Source organism: Chaetodon trifascialis, chromosome 18, assembly GCF_039877785.1.
Source record: "Chaetodon trifascialis isolate fChaTrf1 chromosome 18, fChaTrf1.hap1, whole genome shotgun sequence".
NCBI lineage: Eukaryota > Metazoa > Chordata > Actinopteri > Chaetodontiformes > Chaetodontidae > Chaetodon > Chaetodon trifascialis.
In genome coordinates this window covers 22,501,263-22,520,000 of record NC_092073.1, presented here as the reverse complement: position 1 = coordinate 22,520,000, position 18,738 = coordinate 22,501,263, and the positions used below count along the sequence as shown (strand labels likewise).

General features: G+C 50.0%; 1 protein-coding gene across 4 annotated transcripts in view; it reads left to right on the top strand.

Moving 5' to 3' along the window:
* The window catches only part of rps6ka3b (ribosomal protein S6 kinase, polypeptide 3b), a 36,026-nt gene that overhangs the window by 10,074 nt on the left and 7,214 nt on the right, over window positions 1-18,738 (top strand). For 2 of the 4 annotated variants that reach the window (XM_070985548.1, XM_070985547.1), the window contains exons 1-9: window positions 13,588-13,930; window positions 14,850-14,966; window positions 15,360-15,441; window positions 16,569-16,649; window positions 16,790-16,869; window positions 17,783-17,889; window positions 18,004-18,041; window positions 18,170-18,312; window positions 18,460-18,530. In XM_070985548.1, the coding sequence (XP_070841649.1) occupies window positions 13,832-13,930; window positions 14,850-14,966; window positions 15,360-15,441; window positions 16,569-16,649; window positions 16,790-16,869; window positions 17,783-17,889; window positions 18,004-18,041; window positions 18,170-18,312; window positions 18,460-18,530 (818 nt within the window). In that variant the 5' untranslated portion in view covers window positions 13,588-13,831. Of the gene's footprint in view, window positions 1-13,587; window positions 13,931-14,849; window positions 14,967-15,359; window positions 15,442-16,568; window positions 16,650-16,789; window positions 16,870-17,782; window positions 17,890-18,003; window positions 18,042-18,169; window positions 18,313-18,459; window positions 18,531-18,738 lie in introns of those variants that run through there. The other 2 variants (XM_070985551.1, XM_070985550.1) reach the window with 1 other exon arrangement.

Sequence of the window (18,738 nt, the reverse complement as noted above, 5' to 3'; positions counted from 1 at the left end):
ATCACTGAAATAACAAGTGGAGCTTTTTTTAGTTTAATGACTCCACACTTGTTTGCTGAGCGTGAACGCTGTTTTCTGTTTTTCTGTCAGCCTCCTTCAGCTCTGATGAGCAGCTCAAACAGTCTGCCGGGGATCGAACTAGCAACCTTCAGGCCACAGCTGCGGCATGAGTGTAAACAAGGAGGATTTTCTGTGATCTGCACGTCGGAGATGTGATGTTCATAGACGTAGTGACGCACCATAGATGTTCATTAATTCTTATACTTCATACATACATGTCATTTCCACAGTTTTCTGGTCCAGACTGACTCAGTTCATCACAGAGAGCCAGCAGCTGGTCAGACCGATAGTCCCAAACCCAAACATATTGATTAGATGATAAAATGATCATCTAAGGCGTCGAAAGTGAGTTCAGTGAGGACAGCCGCAGCTTTACTGCTGAACACCCAGCATGCAGAGTCAGTGCTCGCTCAGGTAGGCTAATGTATGCTAATGTGAGGTAAAAACACACACACACACACACACACACACACACACACGCGCGCTGCAGCTGCAAACCCATAGCATGATGAAGTCTGACACGCGTGGACCCTCATTTCCTGGTTTCAGCCTGTTTCCTGACTGATGACCAAAGGACGACTGAATTATTCATCATTCCCCACGAAAAAGGCCTTCGTCACAAAACTGAAGGTCTAATGAGTTTTCTTATTAGAGAAGTCATTTTTCAAACTCCATAAATCATCCACGCGGCCCGTGTGTACACGCGTGTGCGTGTGCATGCTAGTGCGTGTGTATGTGTGTGCACGCGTCGCGCTCGCTGGCAGATGGTGTTTAATCTTCTCTGGCCATCTGGACCGACTTTCTGTGGCGTCTTTTAAACGCCCACACACACAAACACATGGCACCCCGCTCTCTTATTCAACATGCTCAGGTGTGTGTGTCCTGTGTGTGTGTGTGCGTGTGTGTGTGCGCGTGTGTGTGAGGGATCAGATAGATGAGACATTCCTCGGAAACAACTCATCCACTTACGGTTTGAGCGGTCGCAACCTCTGACTTCTGTGTGTGTGTGTGTGTGTGTGTGTGTGTGTGTGTGTGTGTGTGTGTGTGTGTGTGTGTGTGTGTGTGTGTGTGTGTGTGTGTGTGTGTGTGTGTGTGTGTGTGTGTGTGTGTGTGTCTCCAGACAAGGGCAGAAAAACAAAAGCAGTCAGTTTGGGACGTTTTGTCAGCTCTCATTTTGTAAAAGGAGCTATTTTAGCGCTGGGTTCGGTACTTAGCGGCTATTTGTATGCATCTGTGGTCGTCCTGTGTGTGTGTGTGTGTGTGTGTGTGTGTGTGTGTGTGTGAGGGAGGGAGGAAGTGTGTGCGCTCAGGCCTAAACACCTAAAATGGAAACTTCCGCCCCACCCACGCTGGCTCGAGTGGTTATTGATGGATGCAGAGAGAGCGAGAGAAAGAGGAAATATTGATTGATAGGAAGAGGCATGAAGCGAGGGAGGGTGCGTGTGCGTGTGTGTGCGCGTGTACACGTGTGTGTGTGCGTGTGTATTCATGTATATTAGTGGAGGAGGCAGATAATAAGTGAGCAAGAGGAAGAAGAGTTTCATATCTTCCATGTTTGGCTTCTGACAGGATCAGCTGGTACTTTCCTGTGTGTGTGTGTGTGTGTGTGTGTGTGTGTGTGTGTGTGTGTGTGTGTGTGTGTGTGTGTGTGTGTGTGTGTGTGTGTGTGTGTGTGTGTGTGTGTGACAGCCCTGGAGCTTGCCGTCTCTGTTGTGAACGAGGCATTGTGGGTATTGCCATTGTGAGGTCATGGGGTGATGATGTAATCTGTGTAACGCGGCGCCGCTTTTCCTGAACGAGGTTCTCTCTCCAGGAACAGACCAATCACAGAGCAGCAACACACACACACACACACACACACACACACACACACACACACACACAGATACACTGCATTGACATGCTTGTGAGGACCCTCGTGGATGGCCTGGCCTTGTGTTCTGACCCTTGAACCTGAACCTAAACCAAACCGCTGCTGATGCTAACACTTATTTTCATTATTGATTAATCTGCCTACATTTTTCTGATTGATCAGTTATTGATCTTGTATATTAAAGGTCAAAAATGAGGACAAAAGCCCATCAGATGTTATCACAGTCCAAACTGACACACATAAAGGAAACAGCAGAACCACGGTTATCAGCACATTAATGGATCAACAGGGAATCGATCAGCGAGCTGTTTTGATTATCAGTTAATAGTTCCTGTTGTTGATCAATCAAAACTGGCCAAAGATGTCTTGGGAGGATTTACTGCTTATTTCCTGTAAACTGAATTTATTTGTCTTTTGTCTGCTGTTGGGTCACACGTGACCTGTCGATTTTTATTTATTTAACGTTTCACAGACTGACAGTCGTCGGTCAGAAAGGCTCTGCGGTCGTTTTTATGTTGACGGCGTTGCTGCTGACCTCCACGGTGAAGTGTCCAGATATTAGACCCGGCCCGTCCTCGGCCATGTGTTTTTGTTTTTAACTGAGAAGTTTAGCTGCAGCGGACAGAGGAACAGAACACACCCTGATTGGGCCGCTGATGCTTGAAAGCAGCATCCTGTTGTTGTAGACGTGAGGATGAGGAGGATGAAGGACAGGCAGTGACAGAGCTGATGTCCAGTCAGTGATAGAAGCAGTCAAACAGCATCGACTCCTAAATATCACGAGCGAGGACGCACAGTGGAAACCGTCAGTGTGAATAAACTGACAGCTGGGGCTGATTTCAACCTCACATGTATGTACAGACACATGCACGCACACACGCACACACACACACACACACGCACACACACACACTCTGGATCGTGTGTGCTGGGATAGAGAGTTAGGGAGTTTCCTTTGGACTATCAGGGAGGAGGAGGAGGACGATGAAGAGGAGGGAGAGACTGAGGGGAGTTTCCCAGTTCGCCAGTGAGAGGGACGAAGGAGAGGGTGATGAGGACAGAGTGGGGGAGGGAAGACACCCCCCCCCCAAATGTCTACCTGACCCCAGCTGGAATTTGACGTTCGGGCTCTAAACCAACATCCAACATCTCCACTATTTTCCGTCTCTCCTCCTCCTCCTCCTCCTCCTCCTCCTCCTCCTCCTCTTCTCTCTCCTGTGGAATTTCATGTCTGACTCTCTCTGGTCTTCCCCGTCTCACACATCATCCTTTTAATTTTGTGTTTCCCCTCCTCCCCACCTTCCTTCTTTCCTTTCTCTCCCTCTCCTTTTTTTTCTTTCTCGCCTCACTTCCTCTTTAATTTCGCTCTAATTTTGCTTTTGCTTCCTTTCTTCTCTCCTTTCCTCGCCTCTGCTCTCCTCTCCTTCTCACCTTTCATTTCTTTCCATTCACTTTTCTCTCCTCTCCTTTCATTGTCTTTCCTTTCATTTCCTCTACTCTCTTCTCCTTTGCTTTCTTTTCCTCTATTTAATTTTCTTTCCACTCTTATTTCCTTTCTTTTGTTGCTCTTTCCTCTCCTCTTTATCCATCCTGTCCTCTCCTCCCATCTTTCCTTTCCCTTCTCCTTTTCTCCTCTCTTTTCTTTCCCCCTTTCCTTTCCTTTCCTTTCCTTTCCTTTCCTTTCCTTTCCTTTCCTTTCCTTTCCTTTCCTTTCCTTTCTCACATAGTACAAACACATTGATTAGACGATGTGTTCACAGACCTGTGGGAAATCACACCGTCGTGGCCCAGACTCATTTATTACACGATGCTTCACACGAACATCGGCGAGGAAGACGCTGATGATTTAAAGTTTGTCGTGTCCGCTGCCTTCCGGCCCGTCTGCTCGGTGACGTGGGCCGTGAGGGGCTGCTGGGGGGGCCTCCATGGACAGATGTGTGCCTTCCTGTGCAGATGTGGCCAGAGAAACAATGACAGGACATGCTTTAATCGCCACGATGAACAGCTGGAGGGCCTTCCTGTGTGTGTGTGTGTGTGTGTGTGTGTGTTGCCCTCGGTGCTGTGTGCTGTAAAAAGTTGGTCAGTTCATCGGATTGAGAGGCGTCGTGACGGGAGAGGAGAGTGATGAAGACGCTTTTATTTCACGTTAGGAGCAGGCAGTTCCAGGTACGACTCTCACGCACGCACACACACACACACACGCACACACACACCATGCAGAGAGGCTGTTGCAGCAGGCTGGTGTTTGCGGCTCGTGTCATCTCAGCCTGCTCGTGTGGTTTTTGGAGCCCTCTCTGTTTCAGGTGTGCTCAGGGTCTTTTTCCCGTCCTCATTCAGCAGCGTGCTCGTTCACTCTGAGCTCAGGACTCGTTCAGATTTTGCAGCGCTTTCCCTCAAAGCCCTGCCGTCACCTCTGCACACTGGATGCTTTCGCTCGTGTGTGGCTGCTCGCAGATTAAGATGGAAACACGACCCGTCCATGCAGCCGGCAGGACGTCCAGGGCAGACGCATTACTTTGCTTTGGCAATACCATAAAATAATCTCGCTTTAATCCTTTAAACCCACAAAGCGTTTCTTCTCTCCACACCTTTGCTACCGTAGCAGCAGTTAGCCTGTTCTCAAATGTCATCCGTTAGCATTCAAGCGGTGTTTCACATGTTCAAGGACAGTTTTAATGGCATGAAACGAAGTCGTTAGGATTCAGGGTTTGCAGGAAAGTGTTTGGATGAGGTCAGCCAGTCCGATCCTGGTGCGTCTCATCTCTTCATCACTTTAGTTAATGAAGATATATGTGGACATTTTGATAGTTTATTCATTGTTCTTGCATTTTTTTAAAGCAAAAACACCAAAAATTAAACATTTATGGCTTATCTTATGTGAATATCTGCAGCTTTTCTCGTATTTTTCACCATAAATTCAGTATATTGAGACCGAGGCTGGTCAGATAAACAGAGTATTACATGAGCTTGTGTACTGTGCTGTGTATTTTACTGGTACTGTTTTCACAGAAGGATGTTTAATCAATCAGCACACGTACTCCATCTTCTTATTTTTGTCCTAGCTGTCCACGAGCGGCCCACGTTGCATTAGCATGCTGTGGGTGGAGCAGTAGGCGGTAAAATGTTAATGCACTCAAAGTTTAAGACAACAAAAGGTGATGCTGTTCATGACTCCTGTGACTCCTCCTGTTCGTCTCTGCCTGACTTCCCCTCGGGATGAGTGTCCCCACGGGGTTCCCATCATGCTTTGGGTGATGTAAACAAAAAGGATGATGCTGCCGCGGAGTCACGGCTGCACCTGAGGCGCGTCTCATCCGATTGTTTACGTTTGAGCAGATCTGATCCGGGAACAGTCGTGCCGCGTCCCCGTTTCACCTGGAACTGTCACCTGATCAGCTGTGAAGAAAAGGTGTAACCGTGGTGATCCTGAGGAAGGTTATACAGCATCAACGTCACGATGTGCACGTGTGCAACAGTCCTCTGTGATGCAGAGTTTGATCAGCAGATAAATGTGTTTGAGTTAGAGAGTTGTTTTAATGCGCTGCTGTTTTTCACCTGTTCTCTCCTCACCTGTCCGTGCTGGTGTCTGTCGCAAACTGAGTCCAAGCTGATGTGGAGGGGGACATACACAGTTGTATGTCTGTACATGAATCAACTTCCCGTATTTTTTCCTGTCATATCCATATATACTGCAGTAAAATGTTCAATACTGTGCAGCCCAGCGTTTATCGCTCTGCCCTGCAGCACACTCGCATGCTGTGTGTGTGTGTGTGTGTGTGTGTGTGTGTGTGTGTGTGTGTGTGTGTGTGTGTGTGTGTGTGTGTGTGTGTGTGTGTGTGTGTGTGTGTGTGTGTGTGTGTGTGTGTGTGTGTGTGTGAGTGAGAGAGAGACGTGATTAAGAGGCTCCCTCGTCCTGATCAGACGGGCTCGATTGGCAACAGATGAAGCACTTTGATTTGCACTAATGAGGGGAGAGAGAGGGGGAGGAAAGAGAGAGAGAGAGAGAGAGAGAGAGAGAGAGAGAGAGGAGTGAAGGCGGAGCGGTAGAGCGAGGTAGAGTCTGACAGGAGGACGGAAAAAGAGAGAGAGCGGACGAATGAGCACGCACTGTCCAGCACATCGCAGCAAGGGGTGTGTGTGTGTGTGTGTGTGTGTGTGTGTGTGTGTGTGTGTGTGTGTGTGTGTGTGTGTGTGTGTGTGTGTTTTATGGACAGATTACCATGGTAACGTGGTTGGCATGGCGACAAAGTTTTCCCCGTCTCCAGGCTGTCCCCCTTCCTCACACTTCTGTCTCTGTCCCCATGTCTCTCTCTCTCTGATGATCATAAACTCTTATTCATGATCCCAAGTTCCCAGAGGCATACCAGAGGACGTGACCTCAGTGTCCTGATTGGTTGATCACACCTGGTTGGAGAAGAAGCCAATCAGAAGCAGGAATGAGAGATTTTAAAATGAGACCTCTTTGTTGTTGTAGTTGGGAACAAAACGTGAAAATTCAACAAATGTCCGTCTTTTAAATTCATCCATCAGACAAAAAAAGCAGTGGATCTCCAGGCGCCTCCACCCGTCTCCTCCCGCCTCCTCCCACCTCCCTGCTCCACTCAGTGTTTTTACCTCTGTGCACTTCTTGGTAGATCAGTTAACAGCAGACACACACACCTTCATCTGCTGCTGTGTGTGTGTGTGTGTGTGTGTGTGTGTGTGTGTGTGTGTGTGTGTGTGTGTGTGTGTGTGTGTGTGTGTGTGTGTGTGTGTGCGTGCGTGCGTGCGTGCGTGCGTGCGTGCGTGCGTGCGTGCGTGCGTGCGTGTGTGTGTGCGCGCGTGCGTGTGCGGAGCTGTGATTGAGGATCTTGTCTTGCCAGCTGCTGAATTAATGATGACGTCCTCCCTCTGCTCCTCCTCATCCATACTTAATGCTCCTCTCTGTACCATGAAGTCGGGCCTGGGCTGTAAATCATGTCCTCGTCTCTCCTCCGTCTCTTCTCCTCCCACGTCTCCTGTCTTCTCTCTTGTCTTTTGGTGTGTTTGGTCACGTCTCGTCTCTCTCCCACCATTTCTCCCTTGTTGTCGTGTTAAAACATGAAGTCTGTCCGTATGATTTTAGCGTCCATGTGATGAAATATTTAAACACACACTCAGAAGCCACTCAGAGCAGAATGAAAGGTGTGTGTTGCTCTGTGTGTTCATCAGCGGCTGTCGCTGCACTACATTTCCCAGAGATCTCCTGACGCTTGGACGCTGCGGGGGGGGTGGGGGGGTGACGTCCTCTTCAGGGCTTTCTGTCGATGTAGTCTGAGTCTCTGTAGGTGGAGCTCTTTCCTTGTCTTCAGCCGTGGAGGGCTGTCGCTGCTCGAAAGACACTGTGTGTGTGTGTGTGTGTGTGTGTGTGTGTGTGTGTGTGTGTGTGTGTGTGTGTGTGTGTGTGTGTGTGTGTGTGTGTGTGTGTGTGTGTGTGTGTGTGTGTGAGTGAGTGAGTATAAGTGTGTGTGAAATGATCATTTTTAATACTTCTTTCAAACATTTTATTGCTGAACTGACTGTGATCTTTGACAGGTGACTGTTAGCCCTGTGTGTGTGTGTGTGTGTGTGTGTGTGTGTGTGTGTGTGTGTGTGTGTGTGTGTGTGTGTGTGTGTTATTTGAGCCTCAGGCAAGGCCAGCGGAAATGCACTTTATGCCTCTAACCTGACAAATCCTGTGTGTGTGTGTGCGTGCGAGTAAGTGTACGTGTGCGTTTGCGTGTGTGTGCGTGCGTGTGCATTTGCGTGCATGTGTGTGTGTGTGTGTGTGTGTGTGTGTGTGTGTGGTGACCATCCGGCCTGTTAATTTGATTGCGTAACAGGCTTAGGGGGTGCAGATTGTCTGGAATGGCATCCCGTTCGCTCAATCCGTGATAGCTGCTGCCATGGAGAGGCTTTACACACACACACACACACACACACACACACACACACACACACACATTTACATTACGTTGACGTTTGAGGCCTTTCGTTGATGTGCTCACCCACAGCGACTCACTGACAGCAGCAACAGGAAAAGCTTTAGATCACCAGGATTTTAAAGCAACAACCCACAATTTCAGTGTCACACACATACACACATACACACACACACACACACACACACACACACACACAGACTATAGGGATAAGACTACATAACAACAGTCTGCTTGGTATTATTACCAAAGTCCCACTCGTGTCTATTTTTATTAGCAGAGTTAGTCGGGGACGTGCAGGTGACGCAGGAAGTGTGGCGTCACTTTCCCTCATTTCCTCTTTCTCTGTCTCACACACACACTCTCACACACACTCTCACACACACACTCTCACACTCATTATCCATCATTGCAATCATTGCCAAGCACTCCTTTCTTTTGAAGACAAACTAGATTTCCGGTAGTCGTTAAAGGAGCGCGTCGGTTCGTCCCTTTAATGGTGAATAAATAAGTCGAGTGGTCGTCGTTTTGTGGCTTCACGATGTTCAGAATCAGCTGTGAGCTGAAAGGTTAACGCTCTGCTTTGAGTGACGTGAAGCTGCTGTACAGCTGTAGATGATAAACAGGTTGTTAGTGGTCTGTGGACGAGCCTGTCTGTCCCTCCATGTCCCAGTTAAGAAAAACTAACTGTCCACTTTCATCTGAAGCACGAAGCAGTGAATATTTTAGGCGTCTGTCTGCACTTAAAGCCGCAATATAGAGATTTGGTTTTTTTGGCTGCTCGGGTGGCAGAAGGACTTCACATGCAGCCTTATGAAGCTGATGATCTCATCCAGCTCCTGAGGAAGTCTGAGGCTTTTAAACTCTTAAACACTCCTGTCCTCACCGCTCAGCACTGGAGGCCCTGCAGCGTGGACCTGTGGTGGACGAGACACAATAAACTGTCTGCAAGAAAACACCATGCGGGACCCTCAAATGAGGCCTGTGTGCCTCGGCTGCAGAGGTGTGGTTATACACATGATTAAAGATTTTTTATGTCAACCAGGTTCCACTTTTTAGCTCGTACCTCCTGACGGCGTGCAGCGCGGAGCTCGCCAAACCAAAGCTGTGATCTGTAAGAGATGGAAGCGCTCAGCAGAGCTGCAGAGTCCTTTATGTCGGCTAAAGACACCTCATTTGATTGATTATGCAAAACGTCGATCGGTCAATCGTCCACCCAAAGCTCGAGCTGCTCGTTGTGTTTCAGTCCATGTGCGTTTGGGACGGTCCGCCGTGTCCTCGCCGGCGTGGAGCGCAGCGCAGGCGACAACAGGTGGAGGTAATCCAAGAAATGTCACACATCCGGTGGACGGCCTCGCTCGCATTGTGTACATTGTGTTTGCTGCGGGGAGGGGGGGGGGGGTGACAGGTGGAGGATTAGGATGTGTGCATCCACATTGTGTCTATGGTGGAGTGTGTTGGAGAGGGTTTCAGAGTGTTTGATGTGTGTGTGTGCGTCACTGTGTGTCACCCGTGCGTCAGCTTGTGTTTGTTGGCTTTGTGTACGTGTGTGTGTATCGCGTATTTTTAGTTTTCGAGAACGCAAAGAGCACAAAGATCCTCTAAAACACGCGTGTTTCATCAGCTGTCACGTGAACGAGGGAGTGATCTTCACAGTCAGAGAGTTACTGTACGAGCAGATCGCAAATATCACAGCGTGACAGCGTGTGAACACGTCCTCCATCAACCAGCTCTGTCTGCTTCACTGAGTCTGTTTCTGCTTCACTGAGTCTGCTTCTGATCCGTTTCCTGGAAATCGTTGATTATATCAACATATTCTGTTTTATCGTATCGATTAAATGTGAAGTATTTGTTCCATCGGGGGGTTTGTGAGGACACTGAGGACACAGTATGTCCTCTTTCTTAGCTGCGTGTCTCAGTCTTCCTTGTGTTCGTGTCCGTTGAATGTGGGCAGAGTGTAAATGTGTCTCTCCAGGTAACAAACAGGAAGTGACTTCGTTCAGCCGCCTCACGCCGTGTTTCTCTGCAGCTCTGTTCTGCTCGACTCCACTCAGCACTTTTCTCGTTCTTGTTTTCAGACACTGTCCCCTTTATTTTTTCTGCTTAATTGTAAATGTAATCTGGTTTTGGACGGCAGGTTTCAACCTTTCCAGACTCTCTACAGCTCAGCCAGCCGTCATTTGAAATGAAAAGGAAGCGAAAAGAATCAGTTTTCATCTTTACAAAGAGAAACTTCTAACATCAGATGGTGATGAAAACGTGTGTGTGTGTGTGTGTGTGTGTGTGTGTGTGTGTGTGTGTGTGTGTGTGTGTGTGAAAATAGAAGTGGGACTTCTTCTCCTCGTGGGACTCAGTCATTGGTCAGTCTGTGGAGGAAGCGGGGATCTCCAGGACACCTGATGGAAACACTGGGTGGAAGGTTACAGCTGTTAGTGGAGGGGGGGGGGGATCCCGCTTCCCATCCCGATTTGGCTCACCCCCTCCCACCCCTCCCCTTCCTCTGGGTATCCCCTCACTCTGATTCACACTGGTTGTCTGTCCCAGTCCCAGTCATTCGCTGCCGCGCTGTTGCTTCAGACGGCAGCTCCCAGCAGCTCAGTTCAGAGTGATGACACACATCCTGGCGGGGGCCAAGCCGGTGTGTGCGGGCGCCGTGACCGGCCTCATCAGAGCGCTGAGGGGTCAGCTGAAGGCGCTCCGACGTCTCCTGCTGCTCGCCGGGAGCGACGGCGGCCGCCAGCGACCGGCCTCTGATGGCGGCCGCCGGGAGCGACCCGGGCTGTTGACGGGGACAGACGGGGGGACGGTTTTAGGCTGCTGTGGACCAGCACGCCGCAGTATGGCTGTGAGTAGTCCTGAGTGTGAGGGCGTCACCTCCAGGTAGTTTGTCCATGTCGTATCCGTCTCAGTGACAGATTAACATTACATGTAAGCGATGTGTGTTCATCTTCGTCAGCTGGTCTCGTGCTGCTGGATGTCTGCTTCATCTGTCCAAACACTGTGAGCTCGTCAGTGTGGACGAGCAGCTCCGGCATCCGCTGAGGAAGAGCCAGACAGGGCGCTGGAAGTGTGGCCAAGCGGCCGGTGTTTATGTTTATGAGATCAGCTGATGGCGTAGTGCTGCTCCAGAAACCAGATGGCACACTGACCCTTTCCCACCGTCAGCTGCTCCGTGTTTATTCTGACCAACAGCGTCTTAAATCTGAGACTTCAGGAATCATAGAAAAGTTCACAAGACGTGGACGCGTCTGTGATACAGCTCTGCTGCTCATCAACGTGTGTGTGTGTGTGTGTGTGTGTGTGTGTGTGTGTGTGTGTGTGTGTGTGTGTGTGTGTGTGTGTGCATGTGTGCTGGCAGTGGGAGGAGTTGGGGGGTTCATGTTACCTCCACCCTCATCCTCTCTAACTCTGACGTGTCCTTAGATCTCCACCTGTGAGCAGATTTTGCTGTGTCTGGATTGGACCGGTCGGTGTCAGTCCCTCCTTTGTCATTGGCTGATGTCCGTCCGTCCATCCGACCCCCCCCCCCCGCTGCCGGGCTCACGCCGGCTCGTGTCGCCTCCTCAGAGGTTAAGATCGTGTGCAGAGTTCATGTTAATCTGATGCGATGGCTGAAATGTGTCCGCTGGGGACGTCTGCCGCTGTGTGCAGACGCTTTAACAGCATCACGCTGATTCACTCTGCTCATGAGACTCTTAATGAGACGTGATGGTGGACAGACGTCCTCTCCAGCTGTGTGACCGATGGCTGCTGACCTCGCCGCTGATTACGGCCGTGTTTGCTTCAGTTCTTCGGCTTCAGGGGGAATATTTCCAAAAGGGATGGAAATCAAAACTGTGATGGATTTTCTCATCTAGCTGATGTTCAGTTTTCTCACCTGCGTCCAGCAGCTCTGCTCAGATCACTGCTCATGACTGGCTGACCTGAGGACAGTTATCTTACAGCTGAAGAGACGCACCACCGATCAGTCAATCAGCAAATATCATGATGATTGATTAAAGTATCTAATCACTCCCTGCTTTTGTCTGTTTCTTATCACTTTGAATGGATATTTTGGGCTTTTGGACTGTTGGTGCTGCAAGACGACTTTCAGGACTTCTCATGTCGAGCTCCAGGTTTTATTCTGGTAATTGGAGACAGCAGCCGTGGACAGGAAGTCCAAAAAAAGGAAAGTTGAGCCTCTGCGATGAGATCAGAAGCTCCAGAACAGAGACTGAACTGGACCTCAAATGAGGCGTCAGCTGCTGTTTGCAAGATGGAGAATAAACCGACAGACTCCATCACGTTCTTTACTGCATGAAGGAGACGAAGGAGCTCAGCGACGAAAACAAAGCTCGCAGCCGGCGCTCCATGTGTCGACGAACAGCTTAGATTTACCACCAGTGACATTGTTCTTATTTCCTGTGTGTGTGAGACGCAAACATGTTCTGTAAGAGTCAGCGGAAGAGTTGAGTTAGCTGTGTGTGTGTGTGTGTGTGTGTGTGTGTGTGTGTGTGTGTGTGTGTGTGTGTGTGTGTGTGTGTGTGTGTGTGTGTGTGTGTGTGTGTGTGCGCGTTGGTGTGTTTCTGTGAACGGCTGAGATGGAAATAACAGATAAAAGGGACAATAACAGGTTAGAGAAGCAGGTAAAGTGTGTGTGGGCGTATGCAGGTGTGTACATACATGGCGTTTTGAGCGTGTGTGTGTGTGTGTGTGTGTGTGTGTGTGTGTGTGTGTGTGTGTGTGTGTGTGTGTTCAGAGCACAGGTGCAGGGTTTGCAGTTTTAATCCTGTGATTAAGAGGTGCGACATGAGCATCCTGTCGCTTCGGCTCTGATTCTCCATCTGTGTTCTGACTCACACACACACACACACACACACACACACACACACACACACACACACACACACACACACACACACACACTTGAAATGTCAGCACTCTCAGACTCCTCAGCCCTTCAAACATTTCACTGTCTATTTTCGCTGACGGTCGGCGGCGTCCAGGCGTTGTCGGCGGTTCATCTGCGGCTCTGAGCGTCGCGGTGCGTTCGAGTGCGATCTGTTCAGTCCGATGATCGACGTGCAGCGCCGTGATGTCCCATGTTTGGCGCAGAAGCGTGAATCACATGTTGTCAGCGCGTGTGAGGCTGGGGATTTTTTTTGAAGCGGCGCTGATGTGATACCTGCTGTCAGGTGTTTTATCGACACCTGACGCTGAGAAATATGAACACGAGTTTCAACAAAACACTTTTTTCCTCGTTTAAGAAAACAAACGCTTACAGTCGTTCTCTGCTTCAGTTTTAGGTTTGCTAACCAGCCAAGCTGAGAGGATTCTGTGATTTATGTGAGAACTGAGGTAACCAGTTAGATTTCAGACGGGAAACTTTACTATGAAAATGCTGCTTTAACATTATTGTGGCAGTAATAGTACACATAATGTAGTATATGACATGTAAGTGAGTGAAGAGGCAGACAGTGATGGAGGTTTATGAGCCACTGAGACAACAGAGGAATAATTCATCATGTTATGTCCAGTGTCCCCTCTGACCACATCACAGTACTTCTACTTTGCATTGTGCTGATAACACTTGTATAGACTTGTACTCGTAATGTAGTATTTCTCAGTTTAACTTCAGTAAAGTGTCTGAATACTACCTCCAGCACTGCACATGCATCTGCAGCCTCTCTCTCCAGTCTGCGACCTTTTCCCGTGAGGAAGGAGGGCGATGGAGAGGGAGAGAGAGGGAGGTGCAAACTGGAGAGGAGAGGTGAGAACGGTTCAAGTAAAGATAGAAGGAGAGAGGAAGTGGGAGGGAACAAGGGAGGAAGGGAGCGAGGGAGGCAAGGATTTCTCTGAGGGAGAGACAAAGTGGGAGAGGGAGGTGGAGGCAGAGGAAGAGAGAGAGGAGGAAGAGTCAGGGACGAGCAGAAGCCGGCGTCAGCTCCTTCCTGTAGCCTGCCAGTCGAAGCGCAGGAGCATGTTAGCGCCACAGAGCCTCAGCCGCGGCCGCGACTACAGGACCCACAATGCACTGGGACACCCGGCAGCCAGCAGGTCACCCACCTGGGAACTACAGGTATGGAGGGAGGAGGGAGCGAAGCAATAGGAGTGAGAGGAAGGGACGGACTGGGGAGCGCAGAGCAGATCAGAGAGGATGATGGGAGCGCAGGCGAAGGCGGTCTGGATGTGTTTACCTGTTTACTGCATCAATACCCCGAGCACACAAAGCAGGAGCAGCGAGGAAGATTTAGAAGAGTTTGACGGAGGGATGGTGTCACTGAGCGCGCACACACACACACACACACACACACACACACACACACACACACACACACACACACACACACACACACACACACACACACACACAGTACGATATCATTAGTCACTCAGCTACAGCAGGAAGCAGGTACCGGGGGTGGCTCCATGACAACTGTGCTTTCGTGTGTGTGCATGTGTGTCCCGTTTGAGCGTGTGTGCGCGTGTGTGTGTGCGCGTGTGTGTGTGTGTTGTGATTTCCCGCTGAGCAGATGATGAATGTTGGAGGAACCCTGCTCAACCTGTTGTGACTCACTGAGATGTGAGGACGGCAGGAAAGCGTGCTCGCTCTGATAGCGGCGCTCTCTGGTGTTGTTGTCGTTCATGTTGGATTCACCTGCCCGCCTGCTTCTTTACACACTGCATTTCCCATAATACCTTTCGACAAAACCCCCAGGGAACATGCCTGGACCTGCTCCTCTCAGCTGCTGTTTTTGAGACTTCTGTTGCCCCGCCCTGTCATGTGACTCAGGCTCTGCAGTGCATTCTGGTCCGTCTAGCAATCAGTCTGTCGCTCTCACCTGAGCGCTTCAGCTCACCTCTCACCAGTGGATTTAAAGGCACCTGTGTGTGTGTGTGTGTGTGTGTGTGTGTGTGTGTGTGTGTGTGTGTGTGTGTGTGTGTGTGTGTGTGTGTGTGTGTGTGTGTGTGTGTGTGTGTGTGTGTGTGTGTTATAGGACGATGTGCCAATCAAGGAGATCAGCATCACTCACCACGTGAAGGAGGGGTCCGAGAAGGCCGACCCCCGACAGTTCGAGCTCCGCAAAGTCCTGGGACAGGGCTCCTTCGGCAAGGTACCTGTGTGTGTGTGTCTGCGTGCGCGTGTGTGTGTGTGTGTGTGTGTGTGTGTGTGTGTGTGTGTGTGTGTGTGTGTGTGTGTGTGTGTGTGTGTGTGTGTGTCTGCGTACGCATGTGTGTGCGTGTATTTATGTTAATCTACATAAGCTTGACCCAGAAAAAGGGGCTAACCCAAACAAACACACACACACACACACACACACACACACACACACACACACACACACACACACACACACACACACACACACACCATAGAAAGCAAGTAATATACATTCAGCATGGACACACACAATCACACAGGACATCACACTGCTCACACACACATTACATACATAAATACATATTTAACCATGTGTGTGTGTGCGTGCGTGTGTGTGTGTGTGTAGGTGTTTCTGGTGAGGAAGATCACTGGGCCAGATGCTGGTCAGCTGTACGCCATGAAAGTCCTGAAGAAGGCGACGCTGAAAGGTAAAAAGCTTCTCTGACACGAGCGTCTTTTCTCAAAGGAGCGTTTTCATCTTTCTGACTGTCAGCAAACGCCACGAAAAGAGACCTGTCGTCTCATCAGGGCTGGACCTCCTGCCTGTATCAGAAGGTCCTGCAGAGATCAGCGATGACCAATCAATCGCTCATATAATGATGACGTAATGACGGACGTAACAGATTTAAAAAACGTCTTTTGAAGCAGCTGGAAAGACATTAAGGCCCGAGTGTCCACGAGCATGAGATCATTGGTGAAAATCCAATTAACCCTAAAAATAAGGACATGTTGTCTTCAGGTGTCCCGCTCGCTGTCACGTGTTTTCTTTGCTCGATCCTCAAAATCCAGATGTAGGCCATCAGGTGGAGCCTGGGCGTCGCTGAGGTTAGAGGAGGAAGCAGCCGCTCTGATTGGTGCTGTGAGTGTCACACAAACCTGTCAGACCTCCAGATGTCTGCATGTAGGTCTTTTCCCTCAGACACTGAGCAGATGAGCCGTTTGTGGTTTTGTTTGTTAAACTGGACTTTCAGCATCTTTGAAGTCCAGAAATCAGCTGAAGGCCCTCTGAAGCTCTCCTGGATGAGCTCGTCTGTGCTTTCAGCCAGTAAAATGTCCTCCGGTGGATTCGCTTTGTTTGCTGTTTGCTCAGTCGTCATCGCCCAGAATGGAATTTCACACTCGAACGTGAGACCAGCCGGAGATGAAAGACCTGGAGAGGCGAGTGGAGAGAGGAGGAGATCACTCGACTCTGCGCCATCTGCTGGTGGAAGAAAACACTGCACTCCTTTATTTTGTGTGCTCCTCTCTTTCCTCTCTGAGCATTAGCGTCCGACTTTCCTTTTTTCCGTGCTGTTTTTAAACGTCTCGTCGCTGAGTTTCGTCTTCTCTCCTCATGGTTCGCTCGCTCATCTGCAGCCATCATCTCTCCACCCGAAATAGAAGCCAGAGAAAGGGAGGCTGCTGTTCTTTGGCTTTTAGTGCTTTGTCTGGTGATTTATGTGTTTTCCACTCCGCGTGTGTGTGTGTGTGTGTGTGTGTGTGTGTGTGTGTGTGTGTGTGTGTGTGTGTGTGTGTGTGTGTGTGTGTGTGTGTGTGTGTGTGTGTTTGTTTCCAGTGCGTGACCGGGTCAGGACAAAGATGGAGAGAGACATCCTGGTGGAGGTCAACCATCCCTTCATCGTCAAACTGCACTACGGTGAGTCAACCAATGACAGGCGTCCGGGATGAGTCACCAGCCAATCAGAGCTCGTGCCTCCTGTTTTAGCGAGCAGCAGGAAACGCTCGGCCAGCAGCGAACTGAACTCACTGTGTGTCCTTCGCTCTCTTCCTCCTCAGCATTTCAGACTGAGGGGAAGCTCTACCTGATCCTGGACTTCCTCAGAGGAGGAGACCTCTTCACGCGCCTCTCGAAGGAGGTAAAACACCTTTTCCCTCCCGCTGCTGCTCAGTGAGACGCGAGTGGCTTTAGGACCGAGCTTACAGTGAGACATTCAGAACAGACACACGAGGAAGAAGAAGAAGAAGACATGAAATCCAACATGCAAATAAGTTCAGACAGAATAAAACAGTGCAGCTGCTGTCCCACATGTCCTCTCATGAGGGACAGACAGGGACCTGGAGCAGATGTGTGGCTCAAAACCTGAAAGCAGACCTGAACCCAGACCACCTGGAGGCCATAGCAGAGGAGCAGGTCAGAGATAAAGACACAGGAAGTGACGGTCTGAGGACTGGACTGATGTGGTCTCTGCTGGTCTGAGACGCTCAGAGGGAAGAGCAGGTAATGTCTGACTGCAGGTGCAGCTCAGTGAAGGTGACGCAGGAAACAGCCTCTGTAAGCACTGCAGGACGTCTGTCTGCGCAGGGACAGGAGACAGCGCGGACACGCCGCGAGGCAGGTTTCACTTATCAGCTGCTTTCTCACTTCCCCTGAAAGCGACGAGTCCTGATTCACTTTCTGAGAAGCTCTAGATTTTCTCCTTCCTCGTATTTTCCACAGAGCGCCGTGACTCACTCTGCTTTCATGTGTCTGCACTCAGAGCGTCACCGTCCGGCCGTCATGACTAACAGGAGGGTTAACGTAGTGTTTCCTGAAGCCGCAGAGCTTTACAGAGCTCTGAGCGGCGTCATGTCGTCAGATGACGAGGTCGAAGTGACACAGTTTCACATCACATCGACCAATTTCATGATGAAAGCTTACAAAACAAACAGAGAAGACGCACTGCTGCTTTAATGCCAGTCTGACCGAGCTGAGACAACTGGAAACGTGCTGGACTAAGAGTGTGCGTGTGTGTGTGTGTCTGCGTGCGTGCGTGTGTGTGTGTGTTGCAGGTGATGTTCACAGAGGAGGATGTGAAGTTTTACCTGGCCGAGCTCGCTCTGGCCCTCGATCACCTGCACAGCCTGGGCATCATTTACAGAGACCTCAAGCCGGAGAAGTAGGCGCACGTACACGCACACACACATGCACGCACTCACTCACACGCACACACACACTTTTCCTGCAGACTTTTCTTTCAGAGTGTGAAAAATAAGCTTTTCTGTTATTTCAGCATCCTGCTCGATGAGGACGGACACATCAAGCTGACCGGTGCGTAATGTCACACCTGCTGTGTGTGTGTGTGTGTGTGTGTGTGTGCGTGTGTGTGTGTGTGTGTTGCGAGCTCTGGCTGCTGTAACGTCTGATAACTCTGTCTTTATGGCTGCTTCGTGTGTCAGACTTCGGCCTCAGTAAGGAGTCCATAGACCACGAGAACAAGGCCTACTCCTTCTGCGGGACGGTGGAGTACATGGCCCCCGAGGTGGTGAACAGGCGGGGACACACGCACAGCGCCGACTGGTGGTCGTACGGCGTGCTCATGGTGAGAGGATGCCGCTCGCCGTGCGGCTGTGGTGGACAGGATTCAGTAAAACACAACAGGAAATGCATGTTATGTCTAAAGCGTCGTCAGTTGTCCCGCTGAAAAGCATAAAGTTTTGACTGTGGACATGTTTTTGTTCTGTCTCAGTTCGAGATGCTGACGGGGACGCTGCCGTTTCAAGGCAAAGACCGGAAAGAGACGATGACCATGATCCTCAAGTAAGACACTTTATACTGCCGGCACGCTTCTATTACAGCTTACCGCACATCCGAGGAGACGCAGAGAGACAGTACGAGAGAGACGGCGTGAGACTGTCCTCCCCCCCCCCCTTCCTGCGGCCCAGGGGAAAGAGAAGGATTCATTTTAGACAAGATAAAGTGCAGCACTCAGGAGGAAGAGGAGAGATAAGACAAATGGACTCAAGTG